Consider the following 24,648-nt stretch of genomic DNA (forward strand, 5'->3'; position numbering starts at 1 on the left):
GAGAGCTCAGACGGTGGAGGAGAGCTCAGACGGTGGAGGAGAGCTCAGACGGTGGAGGAGAGCTCAGACGGTGGAGGAGAGCTCAGACGGTGGAGGAGAGCTCAGACGGTGGAGGAGAGCTCAGATGAAGGAGGAGAGCTCAGATGGTGGAGGAGAGCTCAGATGGTGGAGGAGAGCTCAGACGGTGGAGGAGAGCTCAGACGGTGGAGGAGAGCTCAGATGAAGGAGGAGAGCTCAGATGAAGGAGGAGAGCTCAGACGAAGGAGGAGAGCTCAGACGAAGGAGGAGACCTCAGATGATGGAGGAGAGCTCAGACGAAGGAGAGCTCAGACGGTGGAGGAGAGCTCAGATGGTCAGCTGAAGCTCTCCCAGAACACACTTCATCAGCATACAAATACCCCAGAAGTTTATCCAAACTGAATTCCAACACACATTTTTTTTCACTCTTCCCATTAAGAAATGGAAATTGGTCATTCACCTCTTCTCTCACGTCCTCACTTGGAATGGAAGAGCTTCCAACACCATAATATTTATAATAACACTGAGGGAAACAATTCTGGGATTATTAAATTTCCGAGAAATATTCTGGCAAACGAGGCTCTAAAAAATTAATTTGGCTTTTATTTGTCATCCATCCCAATGGTTTTAAGCCACTGGAAAAGTACAGCTGCACAATGGAGCAAAAGGATTTTCCATGAGGGATCCACTGCTCCTCCAATGGAATGAAAAGCTGGACCCCAGCACTTCGACTTCCCTGAAAGCCTCTGACCTAACAGGAAGTGATTCAGGACTTTTTCAAAGAACAGGAACACAAAACTTTCACCAAACAATTCGTTTTTTTCACAGGGGGTTTCCCAGAGTGTTGGTAAATGCTGAGTTTGGGGGAGGAATGGAAACAAAACCATCTTGTGGTTTTAAATCAGCTTCTCACAAATGATTGCTGGTTCCACGTTTTGTTTTTAATACCTCTATGGGATTATTCTGAGTGGGCCAGGTTGGGTGAGGCTTAATTTGTTGGGGTCTGTCCCCACCCAGTGACACAACCTGAACTTAAATAAAACACAATCAGGTCATTAACTTTTTTAAAAGCCATTTAAAATAATTTTTTTGACAGGCTTTGTGTTAAATTTAAGGAAATTCCATCTTGCCCAGGGACAACTTGCAGACCAGACCCTTTTGAAAATTAAAGATCAGAGAATTAAACTATTAAACCAGTGGTCTTTTCTATGCTACTTTTAAAACAGAAGTGATAAAAAATAAATAATTAGTTTAATACAAACAATACAATAATTCGAACAATTGTTTGTTATTTTGTAACTTCCACAACCAAAGTGTTTTCCAACCCTGAAACATGGCAATATTTAAAGAAAACTCTTCCATCATGTAATTGCTGTGAGCTGAAGAGAACTTTCTGTACCCTCTGCTGACAAACACCAGCAAAAATGTCTAAAATTAACAGGTACTGCAAAGTTTAATTTTGTCTCCTACACTTAACACTGTAACTCAACAACAAAATGAAACCACTTCCCTGTTTAGGTGGAAATTCCTAGAAGGAAACAGTTCTTCATGGTAGAAAGCTTGTTAAAGTGATTGGTGATGTTTAAAAATAGCTTTGAAAAAGGGATCAGATTTCAACTCCTTGATACTGAAATCCAGGTATTCAAAACACAGCTGAGAGAATTAAGACCATTGTGATGATATAGGCAGTATTTAAAGACTGGAGATTAGTGTTATCTGCAGGAGATAAGAACTCTGGACCTGAAAAAATAAGGTCAGGCCTCAGATACAAAAAGAAAAAAGCTTTAAAAAACCTGGAGCTTTGCTGGGCACTGCCCTGTGAGTGAGAGGGACCTGGGGCTTTGCTGGGCACTGCCCTGTGAGAGGAACCTGGGGCTTTGCTGGGCACTGCCCTGTGAGAGGGACCTGGGGCTTTGCTGGGCACTGCCCTGTGAGTGAGAGGGACCTGGGGCTTTGCTGGGCACTGCCCTGTGAGAGGGACCTGGGGCTTTGCTGGGCACTGCTCTGTGAGTGAGAGGGACCTGGGGCTTTGCTGGGCACTGCCCTGTGAGTGAGAGGGACCTGGGGCTTTGCTGGGCACTGCTCTGTGAGAGGGACCTGGGGCTTTGCTGGGCACTGCTCTGTGAGAGGGACCTGGGGCTTTGCTGGGCACTGCTCTGTGAGTGAGAGGGACCTGGGGCTTTGCTGGGCACTGCTCTGTGAGAGGGACCTGGGGCTTTGCTGGGCACTGCTCTGTGAGAGGGACCTGGGGCTTTGCTGGGCACTGCCCTGTGAGAGGGACCTGGGGCTTTGCTGGGCACTGCTCTGTGAGAGGGATCTGGGGTTTTGCTGGGCACTGCCCTGTGAGTGAGAGGAACCTGGGGCTTTGCTGGGCACTGCTCTGTGAGAGGGATCTGGGGTTTTGCTGGGCACTGCCCTGTGAGAGGGACCTGGGGCTTTGCTGGGCACTGCCCTGTGAGTGAGAGGGACCTGGGGCTTTGCTGGGCACTGCCCTGTGAGTGAGAGGGACCTGGGGCTTTGCTGGGCACTGCCCTGTGAGTGAGAGGGACCTGGGGCTTTGCTGGGCACTGCCCTGTGAGTGAGAGGGACCTGGGGCTTTGCTGGGCACTGCCCTGTGAGTGAGAGGGACCTGGGGCTTTGCTGGGCACTGCCCTGTGAGTGAGAGGGACCTGGGGCTTTGCTGGGCACTGCCCTGTGAGTGAGAGGGACCTGGGGCTTTGCTGGGCACTGCCCTGTGAGTGAGAGGGACCTGGGGCTTTGCTGGGCACTGCCCTGTGAGTGAGAGGGACCTGGGGCTTTGCTGGGCACTGCCCTGTGAGTGAGAGGGACCTGGGGCTTTGCTGGACACTCCACTGCTGAGGAACCTCAAACAGGACAGTCCCACTTGTATTCGGAGACCTTATTGTGGAGAGACATCAAAAACCAGACTTAAAGATGAAAGTTTGATCCTGCATCCAAACTTTCAAGGCTCATCTAAAACAGACATCAGCTTTAAACATGAAGTAGATAATTTTTCCCTTTCGAGTTCTGCCTCTGCACTGCAGATCTCAACAGCTATCCCAGATACCCATTCCCCACAGCACCTGGTCATGGCTCCAGGTGATGGGGTCACTCTGGACCCCAAGCAGGTGATGAGGGGCAGCTTTTGCTGGTTGGGTTTGGGTTTGAGGGGGTCACTCTGGACCCCAAGCAGGTGATGAGGGGCAGCTTTTGCTGGTTGGGGTTTGGGTTTGAGGCTGCTCTTCTGTCAGTGGGCAGTTTCCCAGAGCAGCTGGGCTGCCACCCAGCACAGCCCATGCCAGTGTGTCCCAGCACAGCCATGGCACACACTGCAGCTTCCAGCACAGCCCATGCCAGTGTGTCCCAGCATGCCCATGGCATGCACTGCAGGTTCCCAGCACAGCCCATGCCAGTGTGTCCCAGCATGCCCATGGCACACACTGCAGGTTCCAGCACAGCCCATGCCAGTGTGTCCCAACACAGCCATGGCACACACTGCAGGTTCCAGCACAGCCATGGCACACACTGCAGGTTCCCAGCACAGCCCATGCCAGTGTGTCCCAGCACAGCCATGGCACACACTGCAGGTTCCAGCACAGCCATGGCACACACTGCAGGTTCCCAGCACAGCCCATGCCAGTGTGTCCCAGCATGCCCATGGCACACACTGCAGGCTCTCAGGCAGCACAGAGGGAATGCTGAAGTGCTGAAGCTGCAGAAAAATGCTGGCTGGGGCTGCCAGAGCTGCCTCCTGGCACTGCCCCCTCTGCTCTGCCCTCAGACCGGGTTGGTGCAGCCCATCAGACACTGCTTGGCACAGGCTGCAGCAGTGCCAGGGCTGTGTTGGGAGTCTGTGCTCCCTCTGCAGCCTCCCCACGCTGCCAGGGCACAAACACCCCACACAGACCAGCCCAGATCATTCTAAACAGCCTTCACATCCATGGCAAGCAGATGAAAAATTACAATCACTGAGTTGCTTTCACAGAATCATAGAATGGATTGGGTTGGAAAAGCCCTCCGAGATCATCAAGTCCAACCCTTGGTCCAACTCCAGTCCCTTTACCAGATCATGGCACTCAGTGCCACGTCCCTTTATCCCTTTCCACTTTTTTTCCAGAAAAACAATCAATTTCCAAAACAAACAATTTCCAAAACAAACAAAATGAAACAAACCCCCTGCATGTTGACTTACCCTCCCTCATAAAAAGTTTGGTATCTGTCAGAAAATACACAAACAACATCCTAAATGTTTCTGACCACTTTCTCCCTCCTGCATTTCTAAAAAAGGATGGATGCAGCATCCAGTTTTAAAAGTCCATCTGCCAACAAGGACCTTTGCCATTTCAGTTAGAAAAACTAATCCTTTTTCTGGTGAAGTGACAGGACAGGGACTGCATCCCATTCAGGAATGGAGGGCACACAAAGAGGCAAAGCTACAGCAAAAGCAACACAATTCCCAGCTATACAGACTCTTATTTTCAAAATAATTATGCAGACATTTTCTGAAAACAAACCCTCAGATGAAATGTCTTAAGTAACTCATCAGGTACCAGCTTTAAATGGTGTCAATGAACAGAATTAAACCACCAAACTTAACTCATTTGCTGCCACAATTCCAGAGACAGGGAATGTTCCAACTGGGAGAAAAGCCTCACTTGGACATAAACCAAAACCAGAGCAGACATCAATCCCTACATCATATTGTAACTCCCATATTCAATTTTGCTGTAAATGCAAAACACAATGTTCATTTTCTCAGTTTCAGTTTGGTTGATGATTATCTCAAAGTCCAGAAAACAGAAGAATTTGAGAAATATTCCACATTCTTCTTTCATTATCTATTCCTTCAGCCCAATTCACTGACTACAGGCAACGTTTCCCTCACGTAATTAAAGAGTTAGAAAAGCAGAGAAATGCATCTTGGCATTTCTCACATGCCCATCATAGTCAAGAGTATACAGGAGTTTGCTGCTTTTAATTACATTCAGGTTGCAGCATTTTGAATGAAATTACCACCTAATTACAGCTTCCCACAAATCCTTAAAACCACCAATTTGATCCTAACAAAATAAGGAATCTCAAAGGGTGATATGTAGCCATTCCAATCATTTCAACATCATGTGCCAGCTGAGGAGGTCAGTCCCACAGGAGGGCAATGCCAGTGGAGTTTAACAGTTCCCAACAAACTGCCTTGGTGAGTAACTCAGGAAAAACACTGACATAATTAGAGTTTGGGGCTGCCTCTGATCCTGATTGAGAGAGATTACCCTGCTCTGATTTAACCAGGAACACCAGCACTTCCACAAAGGGGTTTTTAGAACTGGGCAACAATTCATTTACCCTCAGAGCCCAGGGGAACACTGAGCTGGCATCACACCAGGGCTCCTGTGCCCCCCTGCCACTCTGCAAAGGCACCAAGACTGTGTTATCCTGAAAGCCCAGTGGGAACACCAAGCTGGCATCACACCCCAGGCTCCCGTGGCTGCAAAAACACCAGGACTGAGTTACCCTCAGAGTCCAGGGGAACACTGAGCTGGCATCACACCCCAGGCTCCTGTGCCCCCCTGCCAGCCTGCAAAGGCACCAGGACTGTTACCCTCAGAGCCCAGGGGAACACTGAGCTGGCATCACACCCCAGGGCTCTTGTGACTGCAAAGACACCAGGACTTTGCTACCCTCAAAGCTCAGTGGTGGAACCCCGAGCTGGCATCACACCCCAGGCTCCTGTGCCCCCCTGCCAGGCTGCAAAGACACCAGGACTGTTACCCTCAGAGCCCAATGGAACCCCGAGCTGGCATCACACCCCAGGCTCCTGTGCCCCCCTGCCAGCCTGCAAAGGCACCAGGACGGTGTTACCCTCAGAGCCCAATGGAACCCCGAGCTGGCATCACACCCCAGGCTCCTGTGCCCCCCTGCCAGGCTGCAAAGACACCAGGACTGTTACCCTCAGAGCCCAATGGAACCCCGAGCTGGCATCACACCCCAGACTCCTGTGCCCCCCTGCCAGCCTGCAAAGGCACCAGGACGGTGTTACCCTCAGTGCCCAAGAGAACACCAAGCTGGCATCACACACCAGGCTCCTGTGGCTCCAAAGGCACCAGGACTGTGTTACCCTCAAAGCTCAGTGGTGGAACACCGAGCTGGCATCACACCCCAGGGCTCCTGTGCCCCCTGCCAGCCTGCAAAGGCACCAGGACTGTGTTACCCTCAGAGCCCAATGGAACCCCGAGCTGGCATCACACCCCAGGCTCCTGTGCCACTCGGCAAAGGGACCAGAACTGTGTTACCCTGAAAGCCCAGTGAACCCCGAGCTGGCATCACCCCCCAGGCTCCTGTGCCCCCCTGCCAGCCTGTAAAGGCACCAGGACTGTTACCCTCAGAGCCCAATGGAACCCTGAGCTGGCATCACACCCCAGGCTCCTGTGCCACTCGGCAAAGGGACCAGAACTGTGTTACCCTCAAAGCTCAGTGGTGGAACACCGAGCTGGCATCACCCCCAGGCTCCTGTGCCCCCCTGCCAGGCTGCAAAGACACCAGGACTGTTACCCTCAGAGCCCAATGGAACCCCGAGCTGGCATCACACCCCAGGCTCCTGTGCCCCCCTGCCAGGCTGCAAAGACACCAGGACTGTTACCCTCAGAGCCCAATGGAACCCCGAGCTGGCATCACCCCCAGGCTCCTGTGCCCCCCTGCCAGCCTGCAAAGGCACCAGGATTTCGGGATGCGCAGCCGCCGCTCGGCCCTTCGCTGGCACCGACACAATTGCCAGTGTGTCCCTCGCTCATTTGCTCCATGAGGAGGTTTCTCCATGAAAGGAATCCCAGCGGATTCATTAGGAGAACCCTCACAAAGGAAGCTCCAGTGGCAGAGAGGTAAAGGCCACTGTCCTGCGAGCCGGAAAATGGGATTAATTAATTTGGGAGCGCTCTCCAACAGAAGAAAGGGAAGGTAAAGGCACTTTCTGTCACTGAACTCCTTTAGGAAAAAGGGAGGGGTTTGTACCCACCTCTGGTCAGTGTTGGCACAAAGCAGGACTGACACCTGCACACCCAGCCCGAGCTGATCCCACCCCAACACCACCAGTGCTATTCCAGCTGCAGGGAGAATTGGTACTCCCACAAATCCTTCCCTCATTTCCAAGGGTTTTTCTAACACCTCTAATCACACACCCAAAGGTTTATGCCTCCAGTTAGTAAGTGAATTGTCTGTTTTTCTTGTTTCCAGCTACAACTTTAGCCAGGAAACTCAGAGGAAACCCTTCTCATCAAGGCTCCCCTCGCTGTGAATCCATGACAATAATTCCTGCAATGGATAAACCCTTCTCTGCTCCCTTTCCACCAACAACAGAAGGATTTGATGCACCCAAAGTACCTTTGGGATTCTCAGCCACAGAGCCATGCAATGCAAACAACAGGGCAGTAAATATCCATTTTCTGTGGGATTAAGCCTGAAAATGCCCTGCAGTTTGGCACCACAGTCCCAAACTTTCCAAGCAAAAACCTCCCCCACCACACAGACAGTGTAGGCAGAGAAGACAAGAGATGCCACAAAGTCAGTGGCACCCAAAGACACTTCAATTTCCATATGGAAATAACAGGAAAGAAGATGCGCCGAATTTCAAGCACCAAGGCAACAAAAACACATTAAGATTTCATAGCACAAGAACTTGGCTGTAAAATCCGTAATTTTCTTGATCTTTTTAAAGAGTTCTCATTTTCAGCAACATCAGAGAGCTAACAGCCCATGGATGTTACCAACCAGCTCAGGCAGGCATTTGCATTAATCTGCTTTTGGTTAATTAAGTGCTGGAAATGCATCTCCCCCTCACCAAGAGATCTCTTGCACAATCATTCCTTGTCAACCTCTCCCTTTTCACAGCCTGTAAAACCTACAAGTGTAGAAGGTTGGAAGGAGAATCAGTAGAAAGAAAAACATTGGAGTTACTGTTATTTTTCCCCCTACCTAGAACTTATGATATGACAAAAAAATAACGTGTTTGAACAGAGAAGAAAACAGTTATTTGTTTATCCTCATTTGCAAATCAGCCAAACTCATCACTTAAGGAATTCTGCCCCCAAATTCCAGAAAGGTTGGGGGAGAAAAAAAGGAAAAAAAATGAAAAAAATGGCATTCAAATGGTCTCCATTAAAACCAGCTGAAAATTATTATCCACGAGAACAGCAATTATCTTCGTGCACCCCCATGGAGCAGAAAACAGCCTTCCCCTGGCACAGAACACCTGCCCACCAACTCACAGCATCCAGCACGTGAGGGCAAACTTATTTCAGCTTTATCTACAAGAAAGGACCTGTGTGTGAAGGGCAGATATGCAAATAAACTCCTGAACATTTGCAGAGTTCACCAGAACGATGCTCACATGTTCTAATAGTGCACAAGCTCTTTGCTCAGGGTTTGTCACTGTTAAGCATTAACAGACTGCCCAGCAATAGTTAACAGCTTTTGGCCCTGGGATGTTATAACATCCAGCCCTACACGGAGGGATCTGTGCTTGGAAAAAGGAATGAAGGAGGTTTGCAAGTCCTGCTCTCAACAGCAGCATCAGCAGGGCTGGTACTGCCCACTGAGAGCAAATTTAATATAAAAAAGTGAACACTGTGATAAAAAAATGGGAATCTGGAGCAGGATTTTACTTGCAAAGCAGCTCTAATCTGAAGTGGTTTATTGCCCTGCCTGTGCAGTGAAGGGATGAGAGTCCAAGCACAGAGACAATTCCACAAACACTCCCAACCTCCGGCAGGGTTTTCAAGGGCTACCGAACCCATAAGGGAAGGGCTGCTCAGAAATAAAAGTTACACCAGTAAAATCAAAGAGGAAAGTGTCTCCTGCCTCCCTCCAATTCCTTCAGAACACCCGGACATTCAGGGTCTGAAGTCAATGCAGGATCTTGGGCTTGGAAGTTCTAGCTGGATTTTTTGGGGGTGCAAAAAAAGAGAATTTAAAAAAATCATTTACCTGAAAATAAGCAGTGTGAGACAGGAGAATAAACTAAAAATCAGAGAATAAAACCTTCTCCATGCAATGAAAATGCTCCTTCAGCTACAAAGGTCTCTTTGCCATGCCATTTCCTTCAGCACAGTTACTGCAGACCTGGTGAGTGGCTTTAGAGTGATCGGGCATTGGGAGAAATAGAGAGGACCGAGGCTTTTCTGATGTGGGTTGTTCTGCTTAGGTGATTTTTGGCACGATTTTAATTTAAATGAGCTGTAAAAAATATAGGTCTAGTCCCCCGTAAGGCTTGGAGCTGCAGAACTACTTTTCTGATGGACCACCCAGGTACCAAAGGCAGAGCAGGGAGCTCAGAAGAAAAGAAACGATGTTTAGGGAAATAAGGAGCTTAAGAGTGACAAAAGGAAACACGAGATGCTGAACTACAGCACCCAGAAAAGACTGACTGAAAACAATCCACTGCTTCAAGGTCTTCCACACTTTGAGCTGTGCAGGGTTCGTGCCCCAAAAATCACAGAAAATGATGAAAACACACATTCTCTGTTCCTGAAATGTCAGGGAGCAACTGAGCAACCCCCAAACCCAGAGAACACAACCAGACTTCCTCGGGGGAGGGGAGAACACAGATAAATATCTAAGGAGCACCTTCTTTGATGAACGAGCTGGTTTTGTTGCTATTTTTCTTGCTGAGCTCACCTCCAACTTTGCCTCGCCCACAGGACAGGCGGGGAAGCTCGTTCAGAGCTATTTTATTATTACTTCAGGATCTTCTGTTCCTTATTAAATGAAAAGCACACAAAGGTTTATCTAAGAAGCGTCTGAGAGGGCAGGAGGAGAACCTTGACCCGGGCACTTTGTTTTCATGTTTGGTTAATGTGCATCCATCTCCTCCTCTTGGATTGCTACAAACGGGTGCGAACCAACACCCACTTCGAGCCGAGCATCTCCAAATATTTTAGAGCCTAATAACAACACAGATGCTCTTTTTCCAATATCTTACTGAGAATGGGGAAATATTTTGCCTCCCTTCGCAAAGATGATTAGATCCACTGGAAATTCCTGTCGGTTCCCAGCACATTTACAGGGGTTCATCCAGCAGTTTACAGATTGTAAAATAAAATTGCTTTGAACCCAAGGAGCTCTTCCACACCCACCACGCAGCGAAAAACCACAACGTTTTCACCTATTTAAAGAACAGGGGTATTAATTGGCTATGTAAACATCTACAGCAAATAGCTGTATATAAAAATAAATTAACAAATAACAGCAAACCAACACCCAAACAGGCTGGGAGGAGCTGGAGAGACACCGGAGAGAGGCAAAAAACCAGGGATCTCCACACCTGAACTCCAGGGTTTCCTCAACCACTGCCAATATTCTTAAATATATACCCTGGACAGCCTTATTTTCAGACTAAAGACCGGCAAAGGAACTTAAGATGATGTTAGAGCCGATTCGTCGGGGAGGGGTTTAAAGTGAAGTCACACCACTCATACAAATACCTGCACTTCATGCTTAAGATCTTAAATCGTCTTGTAATTTCCGTCATAAAAACAACAGTTTGCTGTTGAATTTATTTACTTTCAGACCTACAGGAGGACTGCAGACATTCTGAAATTTTAGGCGAGTAGAAAATAGTTTAATAATTGTTAAGTACCGGAACACTTAATGTGTAATACTGGAACAACCACCGAAACAATGTCATTAACATGAGAAGCAGTCCGGGGTGCTGTTTCCTGCTCATTTAGCAAAGATTAATTCTTCACAGGCAAGAGAAACATTATTTTTACCTTACCAAGGACAACCTGAGGAAGAAATGCTAAAAGTAGGGGTGTTTTTTTGTTGCTGAACCTTTATTTTTAATACGTGTGATATGTAAAGTCAATAGAACTCACTATTCTGTGCTCTGGGCAAAAGGGTCTTGGAAGTGGAAGGGAGACAGACATGGAGAGCAGATGGCACCAAGTCCTTCAAAAAGTGTTAGGGGGGGAAAGTTTCTCTACAAAACATATCCCTGAATTAAGAGGAATCACAGAATCATGGAATGGTTTGGGTTGGAAAAGACCTCTGAGATCAACAAGTCCAACCCTTGATCCAATCCCACTGTGATCACCAGCCCAGGGCACAGAGTGCCCTGGGCTGGTGATCACAGTAGGGTTGGATCAAGACATGGTGGATTCTCACTCAGTGCCGCATCCATAGAATCACAGAATCCTAGAATGGATTGGGTTGGAAAAGCCCTCTGAGATCATCAAGTCCAATCCTTGGTCCAACTCCAGTCCCTTTACCAGATCATGGCACTCAGTGCCACGGCCAAGCTCAGTTGAAAAACCTCCAGGGATGGGGAATCCACCCCCTCTCTGGGCAGCCCATTCCAATGCCTGAGCACTCTCTCTGCAAAGAATTTCTTTCTGATCTCCAACTTCAATTTCCCCTGGCAGAGCTTGAGCCCATCGTGCCCCCTTGTCCTATTGCTGAGTGCCTGGGAGAAGAGACCAACCCCCACCTGGCCAGAACTTCCCTTCAGGAATGTTGCTCAACTTAAAGATAAGATACTGGGGAAAGACCAAAGACATTTTCCTCTGCAAGACAAATCTTCCAGCCCCCCAGGAACCTCCTGGCTGTCCTCAACCCGCTGTGCTGATTGGATCAGGGAGGGTTTGGGGTTTATTCTGGCGGCACTTCCATCCATCCCCCGGCACATTCAGCGCTCACGGAACGGATCGATACCACTACAGACACCAGACTAGACTAAGCCATTTAGTAACCACAGCAAAACGTCCTGTTCAGCAAAACCCAGCACCTCAGAGCCCTGAGATTGCAAAGGGCGTCAGGGCAGGGCTCTGGTTCTTCTTTCTCCCTGAGCTGAGCTCTGCTCTGGTGGCTTTCACAGCCATTCCCTGTGTCCTGTCCCTTCATGCCTTGTCCCGAGTCTCTCTCCATCTCTGGTGGGCTCCTCCAGGCACCAGAGTGTTCCATGGCCCTGTCCCCTGTGGTAAACAAGTTTATCAAGTTAGAATCATAGAATCATAGAATGGATTGGGTTGGGAAAGACCCCCGAGATCATCAAGTCCAATCCTTGGTCCAACTCCAGTCCCTTTACCACTGTTTATCTTGTCCCCCTGTGATAAACACGAGTGTCTGTGCACACCCTGCGAGGACGCGAAAAGCCGACAAAGATCACCGGGTACACTGAATTACATCGAAATTGAAGTGCAAGCAGAGAGAGCCAGGCACGCTTGTAAACCAGTGTCAGATCCTCGCACAGCTCCCAGCAGGGTTTTTGGGAGCCTCATGGAGCTCCAAGAACTGGACCAACAGTTGCCCAACCACTGGTTGCTGCCCGAACAATTTTCCTCCTGGAAAAGAAGCGTGGGGAAATCCTCGCACTCCCCCGGACCTGGGTTTGGAACTCAAATTTTGCTGTTTTAAACAGAAAATCAGCACTTTTCGCACTACATGTTGAATAGCGAAACGCAAAGGGTTACAAATTATTGTTTAGAACCTGAAAGTCTGGCTTTTCACCGCAGTTCTGTCAGTACATCCCACCCCTCGCTGTCACTAAAGGACGAGCTCAGGCTTTCCGAGCAGCACCTATCCTAAATTAATGAAGCATTAACGAAGTGCGACGTTCACCAGTGATTAGTTCAGAGTAAGAGATCAAACCGAAGTGGAAGAGCATTTCAGCTGGGTAATTCTTATTTAAAACCACGCCGTCCAACGCCAGCGACTGCACTGCCAGATTACTTATTTGTCACTAGGTGGTTATATCTCCACATTTATTCCACACAACTGAGCTGAAACCCAAGCGCTGCGCCTGCTTCAACTGCTCCCGGTATATATTTTTAAGAAAAAACACGAAAAAAGCTTGTGCCTTTGCAGTAAAACATTTGCCACCTGAAAAAAATCAGATTTATCCTAATTTATACCGAATCAGCCCAAGCTTTCAAGCGCTGACCCCAAAACCCTCGCGTTTAAAGCAACAGATCCAAGAACATTCACTTACCTGATGAACAAGAGATAAGAAAAACAGCGAACGCCAACTTAGTAGCAGCTCCCATTTTCCAACGCTGTTAAAACATTTAAGTGACTTTTAAGTATCCAGTTTCCTGCGTCCTGCAAGCTGGAAAAATCTCCCTTCTTGCTGAACAGTTATAAAGCAATTTATAGCAACATTTCTGCAGCAGGTAGTGTTCATAAAACACTAAAATCGGGGTTTTTTAGACACTTGACGACCTCCCCGCGGCTCTTTCTAGAGAAAATCCGGGTTGAGGGAGGGATAAATATATTTGGAACCGTGTTTCAAAACACATGTGTCATTTGGCTTCTGTACAAACGGTGGCAAAATTCAATTCATAAAAGTAATGCTACGAATCCACTTTAAAGAAAAAAAAAAGAAAACAAGAAGATAAGTCAAGAATTAAGCTGCTGGACACGCCGAAGTCTCTGAGTCTCCGAGTGTTTTCCACATCAGGCGCCGCGCAGGATCATCCCTCGTGGGTGCGATGCGGGGGGTCGGGTCGGGATCAGTCCAGGCGATGGTCTGGTCCTGCCTCCCCTCTCACACCCCTCGTAGTGTTTGGGAGAAAAGCAGCTCCATTCCAGTTCCAAACCTCGGCGCCAAGTTTTGTCAGTTCCTCGATGCAAAAACACCCCAACAAACTGCCTTAAAACCCGACCAGCAGCTACACGTGGGTTTTCTTGGATAACGCCGAGAGATTTCGCGCAGGGAGAGGAGGGGAAAGAACAGTTTGGTACCAAAGCGACCCCCGGGAAGCGGCAAATCTTTAGTCCTTGGGCAGGCAGCGACACCAGCGCATCTCCCCGTCCTCCTCCAGCGCTCCCGAATCCCAGCAAGATTCCCAATTCTTCTAGGAGATCTCCATCCCCTCCCCCCGCAAGAGGCTATATTTGGTTTTTAAACACACGAGAGCGACTGGGGAGAGGGGTGGGAAAAAAATTAAAATAAAATTAAAAATCAGAATGCAGTATCCAGGCGCTGGGGAGGAGGGTGGTGTGTTCTTTGTGGCAAATCCTTGCTGGAGTGCCGAGCTTCCAGGAGAGCCGGGATTCTTTGGAAGGGACGAGGGGAGCTGTGCCTCTCGGGGGCTGGGGATGGATAGATGGATGATGCAGGATTCACGGGTCCGGGATGGATCCAGGGGCTGGGATGGATGCAGGATTCACGGGGCAGGAATGGATCCAGGGGCTGGGATGGATCCAGGGGCTGGGATGGATGCAGGATTCACGGGTCCGGGATGGATCCAGGGGCTGGGATGGATGCAGGATTCACGGGTCCGGGAAGGATCCAGGGGCTGGGATGGATGCAGGATTCACGGGTCCGGGATGGATCCAGGGGCTGGGATGGATGCAGGATTCACGGGTCCGGGATGGATCCAGGGGCTGGGATGGATGCAGGATTCACGGGTCCGGGATGGATCCAGGGGCTGGGATGGATGCAGGATTCACGGTCCGGGAGAGGTGCAGGATTCACGGTCCAGGATGGGCGCAGGATTCACGGTCCGGGAGAGATGCAGGGGCCAGGATGGATCCAGGCTCGCCTCGCTCCTCACAGGTTCGGGATGGATCCAGGCGCTGGGATGGATGCAGGATTCACGGTCCGGGGTGGATGCAGGATTCACGGGTCCGGGATGGATCCAGGGGCTGGGATGGATGCAGGATTCACGGGTCCGGGAGGGATGCAGGGGCCGGGATGGATCCAGGCTCGCCTCGCTCCTCACAGGTCCGGGATGGATCCAGGCTCGCCTCGCTCCTCACAGGTCCGGGATGGATCCAGGCTCGCCTCGCTCCTCACAGGTCCGGGATGGATCCAGGCTCCTCACAGCCACATCCCCTCCTCGCCGCCCCGCCGCCGCTCACACACACACCCCACAAAACCCACCCCGCTCCGAGCTCGATCCACTTCTCGCCTTTTTTTTTCTCTTCCTTCTCCTCCTGCCCGTTCTCCGTGTGCCCGGCGGGGCGCGGGGCAGGGCGGGCAGGCAGAGCCCCGTGCCTCCCTCACGGCGCGGCGGGCAGCGCTGCCCCGCTCGCCCCTAACTCTGAGGCCGGCCCAGCGGCCCGGGCAAGCGGGCGGCGGCGGCAGCAGCGCGGCTCAGCCCAACTTTGTCCCTCCAACAGTGCAGCTTCGGCGCTGGCGAGGCGGAAAGGACGAGCCGGGGGGTTCTCTCCGGGCGGTGCCGGCCGTGCCTAGAGGCCGCCGAGCGCGGCTGGCAGCGCGGAACAGCCGTGGGTGCCTCGCTGCCGCTGCTCCGCCGTGGTAATCTCATATCTACCCATTCACCCGAGTGGCGTGCGGAGAACCGGCCCAAGATGGCGGCGCGCGGCCGATTGTTTTTGTTTCCTCTCCGCCTCCCCCTCCTTCCCCGCGGCCGCGGCGGCCGCCGGGGATTGACAGCTGAGCTGGCCAATAGCAACGCGGTATTGCTCGATAAGCCCCGCCCTCCCGCACTTGCTCCGCCTATCGGCTGCGGGGCGGGGCGCGCTCCCGCACGCCGGCCCCGCCCCTCAGGGCGCGCGCGCGTCGCTCCCGGGCGCGCTCCCGCCCGCCCTGCCCTCCCCTCAGGGCGCGGCCGGTCCGGGCGCTCGTCCCGCTCCGCCTCGGCCCTACCGGGGGGCGAGTGCCCTTCGCGGCGCTCTCCTGCCGTATCGGGGGCTTAGGCGGGCTACTCCGCGCCCCACAACGCTGCCGACCCGGCTGGGGCACGCGGTGTGAGGCTTTGGGGTGCGGCCACTGGGGTCGGTGATGGCCTGGCCTCCACCTCGCCCCCACCCGGGCGGAAAATGGCCCTGGAAATGCCCCACGCGGGACCCTGGTGGCAGACACGGCTGTGGCGGGCCCTGCTGTGGGCAACGATCCTCAGGGCCATTGGTGGTGCCACAGTGTGAAATCAGGCACAGAATGGTTTAGTTGAAATGGGCATTAAATCCCACCCAGTCCCCCCCCCCAGCCATGGATAGGGACACCTCCCACCAGCCAAGGTGGCTCCAGCCTGGCTTTGGACACTCCCAGGGATCCAGGGGCAGCCACAGCTTCTCTGCCCAACCTGTGCTAGGGCCCGCCCACCGTCCCAGCCACCAATTCCTTCCCAATATCCCACCTAACCTGCCCTCTGGCACTGGAAAGCCATTCCCTGTATCCTGTCACTCCATGCCTTGTCCCAAGTCCCTCTCCAGCCTTTTACCCTCCTTTCCACAAGGACATTCCCTATGTCCTGTCCCTCCATGCCTTGTCCCCACTCCCTCTCCAGCTCTGTCAGACTCCCCCAGGCACTGGAAGCCACCAGGGTGTTCCATGGCCCTGTCCCCCAGGATGGCACAGGAAAGGTGTTTGTGCCTCCCAGCATGCCAGGAGCAGGTCACTGATTCCCTGCGCTGCCATCCCGAAGGACAGGGCTCTCTGCTGGCACTCTGGCCCTCCTTCCCAGTGCTGGCATCTCCCTCAGCCTCCCCCTGGATCACAACAAACTGTTCCCTGTCATTGTCTGTCCCTTGGAGTTTATGTGGAGTGGGAGAGTCCCTGAAGGGAAGTTCTGGCAAGGTGGGGGTTGGTCTCTTCTCCCAGACACTCAGCAATAGGACAAGGGGGCACGATGGGCTCAAGCTCTGCCAGGGGAAATTGAAGTTGGAGATGAGATGAGAAGGAAATTCTTTGCAGAGAGAGTGCTCAGGGATTGGAATGGGCTGCCCAGAGACGGGGTGGATTCCCCATCCCTGGAGGTTTTTCAACTGAGCTTGGCCATGGCACTGAGTGCCATGATCTGGTAAAGGGACTGGAGTTGGCCCAAGGGTTGGACTTGATGATCTTGGAGTTCTTTTCCAACCCAATCCATTCTGTGATTCTGTGATTCTGTGATGCTCCCGACACAAGCACATCATCGTGTAACAGAGGAGGGCAGAACCAACCCAGAAAGTGGGCATAAAACAGCACATGGGCTGGGTTGGGGATAGGAGAGGGTGAGAGCAGCAGGGATGGATCATTTGCAGCCTTCTCACCTTTTGGGAAACGTGTGTTTCAGTGGTGCTTTGTGTCCCTCTACACAGAACAGTTGGCACTAAATCATCCCCCGTAGGGACGCTGGTTCTCTGCCTTCCTGAGTTTGGTGTCACTCCCTACACTTCTTTTAAATGGATGCCAGAAAATGACATGATTTGTCTCTGGATAAAAAGGAGGACATGGCTCTTAGATCTAGAGATCCATGTGGGAAAGCATAAGGGCCTTGGTGCTGGCCTTTAATTTCTATAAAGGCCTGTAATTGCAGGAGCAACAAGTGCCAAGTTCTCTGGGAACTGGTTATGCTGTTCACTAACCCCAGGTAGGTACTGGGTGATTCCAGATCCATTTTCAAACTGCCTGATGGCATATTCCAAGTTTTTACAGGGTGGTACTGGACTGGAAGGAATATTACATGTAATTCATTTGTGTGAATCCACAGCCAAGTCAAGGTTGAGTAACATTGCCAAGCTGTGCTAATTCACAGCTCAGTGTTCAGGAACTGGACCTGGGCACCCACCAGGACTCAGACCCCAAGAAATTCCTCTATTTCAGTCTATCTACATCGAGCTGTCTACTTGAGGTCTTAATCAGGGCATCCTTGGTGTTTCTCTGCCATGCTCCAACACTTCCCAGCACTAAATTCATCCAGTGACTGTATTTTTTATGATTTGAAACACCCCGAACACAAAACAAGATGTCAGGGCTTGTGCAGCTCTAGAAGCATCAAGACATGTGGCAACACCTTTTATGCCACCTTTTATCCACGTATTTCAGAGTGATTTACAAGCGTTAATTAATGTTAAGTGTTACAACACTCCTACTTAATCTGTAGTTTTTAATATTCTTCAATAGCAGAATATTTAAACGTGACCTGTTCTGCAGGTTGTGTTTTCACTTGGCTCAGCTGCTTCAAAACTCTGGTCATGTTGCCACATGAGCAGGAAATTATAGCTAAAAATATTGCTAGTGTGTTTGTGAATATAATATATATATATATATGCATTTCCCATTGTAGGTATTTGGCTTAGGGTTTTTTTAACCTACAGAATGTAAATTATGGCCCATACTCGTATTTTACCCTTTTTTCCTAATAAAAATGGAATAAATATGTCACCTATACAGCACCATTTGCATGGATGTCACGGTGAGGAGGTGTCTCATTATCCTCAGGCAGGGGTGTTTTTTTCTTGCAGGATTCCTTCAGCAGAGTAAATCCCTCTGGCCACCCAGGAACTATTACAAACACACTCACAGGACCACAGGAATCCTGAGTGGAGCTTCATCAAACCCTTTTCCTTCCCAGTTTTGAGGAGTGTGGCCAGTGCTCTGTGAGTCAGGGTGAGTGCTGCTGACTGGGATCACCCGCATTAGGGATTTGTTCCCATTTAATTACATTTTAAAAAAGAGGGGGAAAAAGGTGGTTTGGTGCAAATACTGTACAGACCTCAGGAGAACCAGCCAACCATTTTTATGAGGTACTTGAAGCAAAATGCTTGGAGGGCTTTGGGCTAGGCTGTTGTTTTATTGCTCGTAAAAGGATGAGTTTTATCCCAAGCAGACACATTAAATGTCAGCACAGTTGCTGTCTCCTCTTTATTTTTAAACATCTTTCTCATGCGAATTTTGGGGGTGTTTCCCTTTTTCACCTTTCGGCTCTTCATTTCTATTTTCCTTTCGCCTTAAACTCCAGATTTCCCCCCCTCCCTCTCCCAAGATCAATCTGTCTATGCATTTTTAATGAATCGTTTGCTGTGACATCTGAGCTCTGAAGACACAGTGTCAGGGACTTGAGCATCTGTGGAGAGCAGGAGGAGCAGCAGTGAGTGGAAAGGGATGTGATCTTCGCTCCCAGTCTTTTGCTCATGTGGGATGGTTCTTTGCCTAGAGGCAGCACAAATATAACTTTCCTTTTAGGGGATAATGAGGAGAATTAAAAGCCAGCAATGTCTCATTTTTTCTCTTTGGAGCAGGGGGAGAGAAATTGAGGATTTTTGGCTATTCACACACTCTGCACTGAATCAGCACACAAATCCCCACGCAAACACACCTTGAGTGTTGTGTTCAGTTCTGGGCCCCTCAGTTGAGGAAAGAGATTGAGGGGCTGGAGCGGGGCCAGAGAAGAGCAACGAGGCTGGAGAAGGGACTGGATGTGGCACTGAGTGTCCTCTTAAACACCTCCAGGGGCAGAGAATCCACCATGTCTTTTCCAACCCCACTGTGATCACCAGCCCAGGGCACTCAGTGCCAGAGTGATCACAGTGGGGTTGGATCAAGGGTTGGACTTGATGATCTCAGAGGTCTCTTCCCACCCAGCTGAGAAGAGCAACGAGGCTGGAGAAGGGAGTGGAGCACAAGTGCTGTGGGGAGAGGCTGAGGGAGCTGGGGGTGTTCAGCCTGGAGAAGAGGAGGCTCAGAGGTGACCTCAGCACTGTCTGGAACTGCCTGAAGGGAAGTTCTGGCCAGGTGGGGGTTGGTCTCTTCTCCCAGGCACTCAGCAATAGGACGAGGGGGCACGATGGGCTCAAGCTCTGCCAGGGGAAATTGAAGTTGGAGATGAGAAAGAAATTCTTTGCAGAGAGAGTGCTCAGGCATTGGAATGGGCTGCCCAGAGAGGGGGTGGATTCCCCATCCCTGGAGGTTTTTAAACACAGATTGGCCGTGGCACTGAGTGCCATGATCTAGTAAAGGGACTAGAGTTGGACCAAGGTTTGGACTTGATGATCTTGGAGGTCTTTTCCAACCCAATCAATTCTAGGATTCTATGATTCTATGTGTGATTTCATCTGTATTTCACAGGAAAATTACATTTTCTGGATATTTTCCTGTAGTCCTCACTCATATTATGGATTCCTTTCTTTTCTGGAAGTGCCATGAAGAGTCCAAGATGAGTTCCTAAAGTGTGTTATGAAAACAAAGCTCTTCAGGTCTGTGTAGAGATTTTCCTTCAATATAATTTATATCCTCATTTAGAATCTAACTCTGTGTCCATCACAGAAGGTGAAAGTGCTACAACTTTTTCATGTTTTCAGAATTATTTCTGATGAATTCTTAATATATGTGACAAGTGGGTTTTTTGTTTGGTTTTGGTTTTGGTTTTTTGGGGTTTTTTTGGGTGTTTTTTGGTGTTTTTTTTTGTTGTTGTTGTTTGGTTTTGGTTTTGGTGTTTTTTTTTTTGGGGGGGTTGTTTGTTTTTGTGTTTGGTTTTGGTTTTTTTGCTGCAGTGTCCTGACAACAATAATAAATTTTAAGGATTGTATTTGTTGCACTTACTTTGAAAGTCTTTATACATACATATATATATATATATATATATATATATATATATATATATATATATATTTATATTTGTTGATAAATATTTATATATTTAAGACCAATAATTTTTAATTAAATAATCATAAGTAATAGGAGAGCAAAGTGGGGTTAGATTGACAGATATTTAGACTGTGTGCTTTTTACAATTATTTTTTTCAATATGACTTTTGGCTCTTTTGAAAGAAGGAAAACACTTTGAATAGTTGTAGCTGCTTATGATGTAATTCAGAATATCCTGGAATCTTTGTGTAAGGGCTGAAAAGTGGGATCAGGAGGGTTGGCTGCTTTTCCAGGTTTTTTAATCCTAAATTTGGAAGGTTCAGATGGATTAGAGGATGCTGGAGCTCAAATATTAGTTATTGGTGCCAAGAAATTGAGGCTCCTTAATGTTAACTGGGAGTGAAGAATTCCTCAAATAATCCATTGCCTTTGAAAATTGGAATTTTAGAAGAGAAATGTGAAGGTCCATGGCAATAAAAAAGGTACTAATAATTCTATGGGGGTTAAAAAATGTAGAATAAACCCTTACAACTTTATAATGTGAAAGAAGAAATTGTCCTGTTTCCAGAGGCAGCAGTTTGGGGCTAATAAAGCCTTTCTGCAGAGGAAAATGATTGGAATATGATTTGAGACCCATTTCCTTGAAAGAAATTCAGCTCCTGCTGTTCCTGCTGTTTTCTGAAGCCTTGATTTGAGGTGGTTCTATAAAAATGCAGCAGGAATCCTGAGGAAATCAGGAGTGTGACTGGGGGAAAGTGGATGTGAATTGGTGTAAGGTCAACGTGCTTTGGGCTCAGCCCATGATCAGCAATTTGGGGATTTCATAATTTCTGCACGGAATTTAAGCAGCATTAAAATAATCCTGCCAACAGCAGCTCAGTCTGCAGGCACCCCCTGCTTCCTGCTCACTGTTACCACAATAACACCTCTCCCCACGTGCTGAAATTCCTGAAAATCTGGCACATTATGGATTTCATTGCAAGGAGGGTGGAAGGTTCCCCAAGGTGACCTATTTCAGCTCTAAAGTTGGACAGAGCAAGTTCAGAGTCTTGAAAGTCTCTCAGGGAACACACACTTGGTGTCCACTTGTTTTCCATGAGGAGGATCCAGCTGGAACATTTTTGGTGCTTGTGCTTTGACAAGATGGATGTGCTGGGCCCTTCTGAGGTGATTTAAAGTTAAAAACTCTAATCTTGTCTCTGCCAGCAGCAGAACATCTCAGCCTTGTGCTCTCACAGAGGTTCAGTCATTGTCCAGGTCACTGAGAACCTGAATCCTCCTCCAGCTCCCACCATTTAATGGTTCTGGGGTAGATTCACTTATAAATTAATTTATAATAATTACAATTCAGACACTGAATAGATAATATGATAATATCTGAGATGACAAAATCAGTTTGTTATCTGAGGTGACAAAATCTGCCTGTAATGAGAAGATTTTTCAGTGCAGGCTGTTCTAAAAGATCAAAATTTAACCTTTTTTCCCCCTCATTTAACTAGAAAGTGTTGTGCTTAACATCAACCTTCCTAATATAAAGACTCATTTTTTTGCCTTGAAATTTTTAGGGAATGAGAACATCCTTCTAAGGTTTTTTAGTCATATATAGTGGTTGTAGGAACATCCAGTAATCAACTTCCACAAAACTGCAGAGGGAAAAGAGGGTTTGTTTCCTATGGAGCATCAGCAAATTTGCTGATGACACCAAGTTGGGAGGGAGTGTCGAGCTGCTGGAAGTCAGGAGGGCTCTGCAGAGGGAGCTGGACAGGCAGGAGGGCTCTGCAGAGGGAGCTGGACAGGCAGGAGGGCTCTGCAGAGGGACCTGGACAGGCAGGAGGGCTCTGCAGAGGGAGCTGGACAGGCAGAAGGGCTCTGCAGAGGGACCTGGACAGGCAGGAGGGCTCTGCAGAGGGAGCTGGACAGGCAGAAGGGCTCTGCAGAGGGACCTGGACAGGCAGGAGGGCTCTGCAGAGGGAGCTGGACAGGCAGGAGGGCTCTGCAGAGGGACCTGGACAGGCAGGAGGGATGGGCTGATTCCAATGGGATGAGGTTCAACAAGGCCAAGTGCAGGTCCTGCCCTTTGGCCACCCCAAGCCCTGCAGCGCTCCAGGCTGGGCACAGAGTGGCTGGAGAGCAGCCAGGCAGAGGGACCTGGGGGGACTGAGGGACAGGAAGCTCAACAGGAGCCACCAGTGTGCCCAGGTGGCCAAGAAGGCCAATGGGATCCTGGCCTGGATCCAAACTAGCGTGGCCAGCAGGCCCAGGGCAGTGACCCTTCCCCTGGACTCTGCCTTGGGGAGGCCACACCTTGAGTGTTGTGTTCAGTTCTGGGCCCCTGAGTTGAGGAAAGAGATTGAGGGGCTGGAGCGGGGCCAGAGAAGAGCAACGAGGCTGGAGAAGGGACTGGAGCACAAGTGCTGTGGGGAGAGGCTGAGGGAGCTGGGGGTGTTCAGCCTGGAGAAGAGGAGGCTCAGAGGTGACCTCAGCACTGTCTGGAACTGCCTGAAGGGAAGTTCTGGCCAGGTGGGAGTTGGTCTCTTCTCCCAGGCACTCAGCAATAGGACAAGGGGGCACGATGGGCTCAAGCTCTGCCAGGGGAAATTTAATTTGGAGAGCAGAAAAAAATTCTTTACAGAGAGAGTGCTCAGGCATTGGAATGGGCTGCCCAGAGAGGGGGTGGATTCTCCATCCCTAGAGATTTTTAAACACAGATTGGCCGTGGCACTGAGTGCCATGATCTGGTAAAGGGACTGGAGTTGGCCCAAGGGTTGGACTCGATGATCTTGGAGGTCTTTTCCAACCCAATCCATTCTATGATTCTATGATTCTATCAGGGAAGGTGAAACACACACATGGGCAGTAGATTTTTTTCCCATATTTGCCCCAAAACATTGGAATGATTCCACTTTGAAGTTATTCCTGGCTGGACTATGAATACTGAGCTAATTAACGGCACATCCAGGGGAGCTGGTTTGGAGGCTCCTCTTTCTCTGCTGTTTCCTAAATAAAACCTTTCTTTGCCAGGGACACCCATGATTTATTTCACTGTCACCAGCCCATTTTTGCTCACAGTTCATGAGAGTTTTCCCTTCCAGGAGGGTGTTTCTCCAAGGCCACGAGCACAGTTGTGGAACCCCTCGGTGGGTGCCAGTGTGTCTGGCAGTCCCAGAGCAAGGTGGATTAAGAGCATTAAAGAAGCTTAAGCAGCTCCCAGGACAGAGATTCCCATGGGCTGGAAGGCTTATTGCACTGCAGCAGTTGCTTGGGTTGAAGGATGAGGCTTTTCCACCCTGGAATTTTGCATGGCAGGGCTAGCTTGTACTTTTTTTTTTAAAGTTTGAATGCTCTGAGCGCTTCAGGTTGGAGAAAGCTCAGACAACACCCTTGCCAAGTTCAGTGGGCATTGCCATGAACTTCTCAGGCAAAGGAGGAGAAAAGGGCAGGTTTTTTCCTGTTTGATTCCTGCTTTTGGACTAATAGTCCCAACCTACATCAGTTTCCAGGTTTTATTGTCATTACAATATCTGGAATTCGCTGAGTCTTGTGCTGCAGGAGGGAAGCACAAAGAGGGGCTGGATGTTTCATCCAGATTATCCAGCAGGGAATAATCCTGACTCTAGTGAGGATTTATTGCCAAATATTTAACAAATGAGCTCCAAAGTGTTGAAAGAACTTTTAAAAACTCTTTTAATTATTATTTAATTATTTAATTATTTAATTAAATTTAATTATTTAATTATTATTTAGTTATTATTTTAAAATCACAGCATGATGTTGTCTTTAAGACCTCTCAGCTGGTTCTCACCTGAGGAAAACTTAGTGGGCAATATAGAACAATATACGATATATAATAATATATAACAATATGTAACACATAGAACAACATATAACATATATAAGAATATATAATAAATAAGAATATATAACAATATGTAACATATATAACAATATATAATATATAATAATATATAACAATATGTATCATATATAACAATATATAACATATATAAGAATATATAATAATATATAACAATATGTAACATATAGAACAGTATATAACATATATAAGAATATATAACATAACAATATATAACAATATGTAACATATAACAATATATAACAAATATAAGGATATATAACATATATATAACATATATAAGAATATAACATATATAATAATATAGATCAATATATAATGATATATAACATATAACATATATAACAACATAACATATATAACAATATATAACATATATATAATACATATAAGAATATATAACTATAGAACAATATAGAACAATATAGAACATATATAACAATATAGAACATACAAC

General features: G+C 48.6%; 1 protein-coding gene across 2 annotated transcripts in view; it reads right to left on the reverse strand.

Moving 5' to 3' along the window:
- The window catches only part of ACVR2A (activin A receptor type 2A), a 60,659-nt gene extending 45,280 nt beyond the window's left edge, over positions 1-15,379 (reverse strand). For both annotated transcript variants that reach the window (XM_071561919.1, XM_071561916.1), the window contains exon 1: positions 12,992-15,379. In XM_071561919.1, coding sequence (XP_071418020.1) covers positions 12,992-13,046 — 55 coding nt within the window. In that variant the 5' untranslated portion in view covers positions 13,047-15,379. The remainder of the gene's footprint in view (positions 1-12,991) is intronic.
- Positions 15,380-24,648: the final 9,269 nt, after the last annotated feature.

This window comes from Pithys albifrons, chromosome 8 (genome assembly GCF_047495875.1).
Source record: "Pithys albifrons albifrons isolate INPA30051 chromosome 8, PitAlb_v1, whole genome shotgun sequence".
In the NCBI taxonomy this organism is placed as follows: domain Eukaryota; kingdom Metazoa; phylum Chordata; class Aves; order Passeriformes; family Thamnophilidae; genus Pithys; species Pithys albifrons.